Source organism: Oculina patagonica, unplaced genomic scaffold (assembly GCF_052425735.1).
Source record: "Oculina patagonica isolate OP01 unplaced genomic scaffold, crgOcupat unplaced107, whole genome shotgun sequence".
NCBI lineage: Eukaryota > Metazoa > Cnidaria > Anthozoa > Scleractinia > Oculinidae > Oculina > Oculina patagonica.
Genome location: NW_027557050.1, coordinates 2,807 through 5,611, shown reverse-complemented (window position 1 = coordinate 5,611; position 2,805 = coordinate 2,807). Strand labels below are relative to the sequence as shown.

At 37.5% G+C, this 2,805-nt stretch overlaps 1 protein-coding gene across 1 annotated transcript; it reads right to left on the bottom strand.

Annotated features, from left to right (window-relative positions):
* Positions 1-829: 829 nt before the first annotated feature.
* LOC144639570 (dedicator of cytokinesis protein 6-like) lies at positions 830-2,444 on the bottom strand (the record flags this gene model as incomplete). Its single annotated transcript, XM_078498858.1, has 2 exons — positions 830-966; positions 2,266-2,444. Coding segments are annotated over 2 exons (255 nt in total), but the record flags the coding sequence as incomplete, so codon positions are not given.
* Positions 2,445-2,805: the final 361 nt, after the last annotated feature.

Sequence of the window (2,805 nt, the reverse complement as noted above, 5' to 3'; positions counted from 1 at the left end):
TGAACGGCGGTCTACCTATAACAATTCAAATATAGCGTCGCAAAAACAAAGCGTCGAACGCATATTTTGCTGTTTCATTTGTTAATTTGCTGCCGTAATCGACTGCCTCGAAAGGTCCTTGCAGTTTTAAAGTATAGAACTGTCAGATCTCGCTGAAATTTGCACTGTTTATTTGTGTAATGTTAAGGAATATGTGTATAAATACCCGGCGCGAACGAGCCATTTTGGACAAAATTATATGGCTGCATTTCCTCCGCGAAGATAGGAAATTGTTAAATTAAACTACAAAGAAACTGTAATGATAAGTTCGAAGAACAATGTACAGGATAAACCTTCGACTCATACTTCATGCAAAAACGTCGATATCTCGAAGAGACTTTGATTACTTCTCGTCACCTCATTATCTGAAAAGTGGGCGGAAGAGGGTCGTTAAAGAAATTCTTACAGGCTCTCCTTCCTTCGCTCGCCCTCGTCCTGCCTCATTTTTTTCTTGCTCATCCACGTTATTCCCTTTCCCATAACTACCAAGAGCCTGGAACAGGCTATTTTTACTGGGAATTCCTGAGTTAGTGTCAATTAGCAGTTACTATAGTCAGCTTGTATGTCTCCATTTTGTACAGAGCATTGTTCAATTAGAATCTACCTTACTGAACATTTCTCAAGATAAGACATTACCTCTCTGAAACTTATATCTAGCATTTGGCCATTTTTATTTCCGATATTCTAGTTATTTTGCTGCATATAGTATATTTACATCTGCTCTGACTGATGTTTTATCTATTACAAATTTTACCAGAATACATAGAATGAAAACTTGATGACAAACAGAGGAGGAGTGCAAGGAAGAAACCAAACGTTAACTTAGTAACAGTTGTCAGTGCACACAAAGCTTACCTGCGGTTGACAATTGCCCAGTCTGCAGAGTAACAATGAATACAGTCTTTAAGCTGAGGGTTGTTGTCAATTCTACAAGGCAATAACAAATTAGTAATAGTAATTGGACTGAGTGGAGTACAATTCAGGGAGTAATCGGGCGAGTAATTTACGAGCTTGATTACTCTCTGAATTGTACGACACAAGGTCCAATTACTAATTAATCGTATCAATATCAAAATTCGAGGTTAGGAAGTCTTTGAGAATCTTTGTTAGTGTGAAAAAGTTAATGGTAAATTCAATTGGTTGTACAAACAGTGGGAAAACGGCAAAAAAGAACCCATTTAAATGCGCGTGATTGACGCGCGAATGGCGTAGGTGTCCAATTTCAGGTATCCAATTTGAAGTTGTTCAAATTGGATACCTGTAATTGGACACCCACGTGATCGCGTGCCAATTACGTGACAAATAGGCGCGCGGAGAACCAATCAAAATCGAGAATTTTGTGATAGATACGATTATATACTCAAACTTTAAAACTTCACAAACTTAACAAATTAATTTGACATTATATTATATGATGAACATGTCACTGAATGCATTACTTTATGTTGCAATTCTTCATTCCAGTTATAGCTCCAAACGTTTGCATTGAATAAATGCACCAGGGCTTGCACATGCATAAATTAAAATATTCCTAAGATCAAAATTATGTGACACAACCAGAGGCTACTTATGTACAACTTCTAAGGGACTTGATGTAATCCATGGACTGACAAAAAAGAAGCATAAAAATTGGCTCAAGCCAGTGGTCACTATTCTTAGTTTGGTACTTACTAAAAGGATCACAGCTTCTGGAAACAAACTTGTCTAAATAATTTACCGACTGCTTGATAAGACTGTAAGTTTTACAACTTGCAAACTCCCACACAAGTAAGCCCAATCAACAAACTTTCAAAATGTTTCCCTCTCTCCCACGTTGTACCTCTATCCTAAAAAGGCCATGGGGAAGTTCTATTCCATCATCCTGCTACATACTCACACATGCTTAAATTTTCTAATAAATTCGGGTTTCATTGATTATGAAACCATAGAAGTTAGAAGGTGGCAACAGGCAAATTTCCACAATACTTAGCTACCTGAGGTGCCTTATAAAATAACACTTTGTTTAATATGCAGCTTGTCTTATCAGCCTTATGTAGCTGCTTAATTTATTCCTGGTGAAAAACCTCACACTCATGAAGGATCTTTAGGACCCTGTGGGATCTTTGCAGCAACCTGGCAAAAATCTGAAAAATCTTTGCAAGTTCCACAAAAATCCCACAAGATTTTTTCACTGGGGATTCCTTCAGCCACCCGATCAACAAACTACTAAAACACAATAAATATTACCCAGTATCCTTAGGAAAACATGGCTTGACAGTGCGGCATTGTCTGGGAATTGTAGTGACCTCAATGTCATCATCAGGAAACTCCAACATTTTACTCTTTGGGTCATTCTCGTTGAAAGGTTGGTTTTGCAATACAATTTCTTCAAAATCTGGAGGTTCCACAACCTCATTGAGGGGAATCTGTGAAAGTACAAGTTATGTAATTTCATGTCAGTTAGTAACAGCTGAAAAAAAAAACCTGAATTTTAACTGGGCTGCATTAGGTAAGCCAAATTTAAGTTCTGCAAGGTTTTTTAAAGCGATATGTCACCAGAATCTCCTTATGCAGGGAGGTGAAATTCCTTTGGAGGGAAGATGTTATGCAAGGTTTATCCACAAACTGGGAACTAAGCACATTTGGTTAATTTTACTGTGAAATCCACCATCTTGAAGTTGTGACGAGCAAGAACTATTTTTGCAGATTGTAGCAAAAAAAAAAATGGCAATGGGAAATTGTGTTTGATTTTGAGCTGTTAAACAGAGGTTTCAGGCTGGAGTGAGT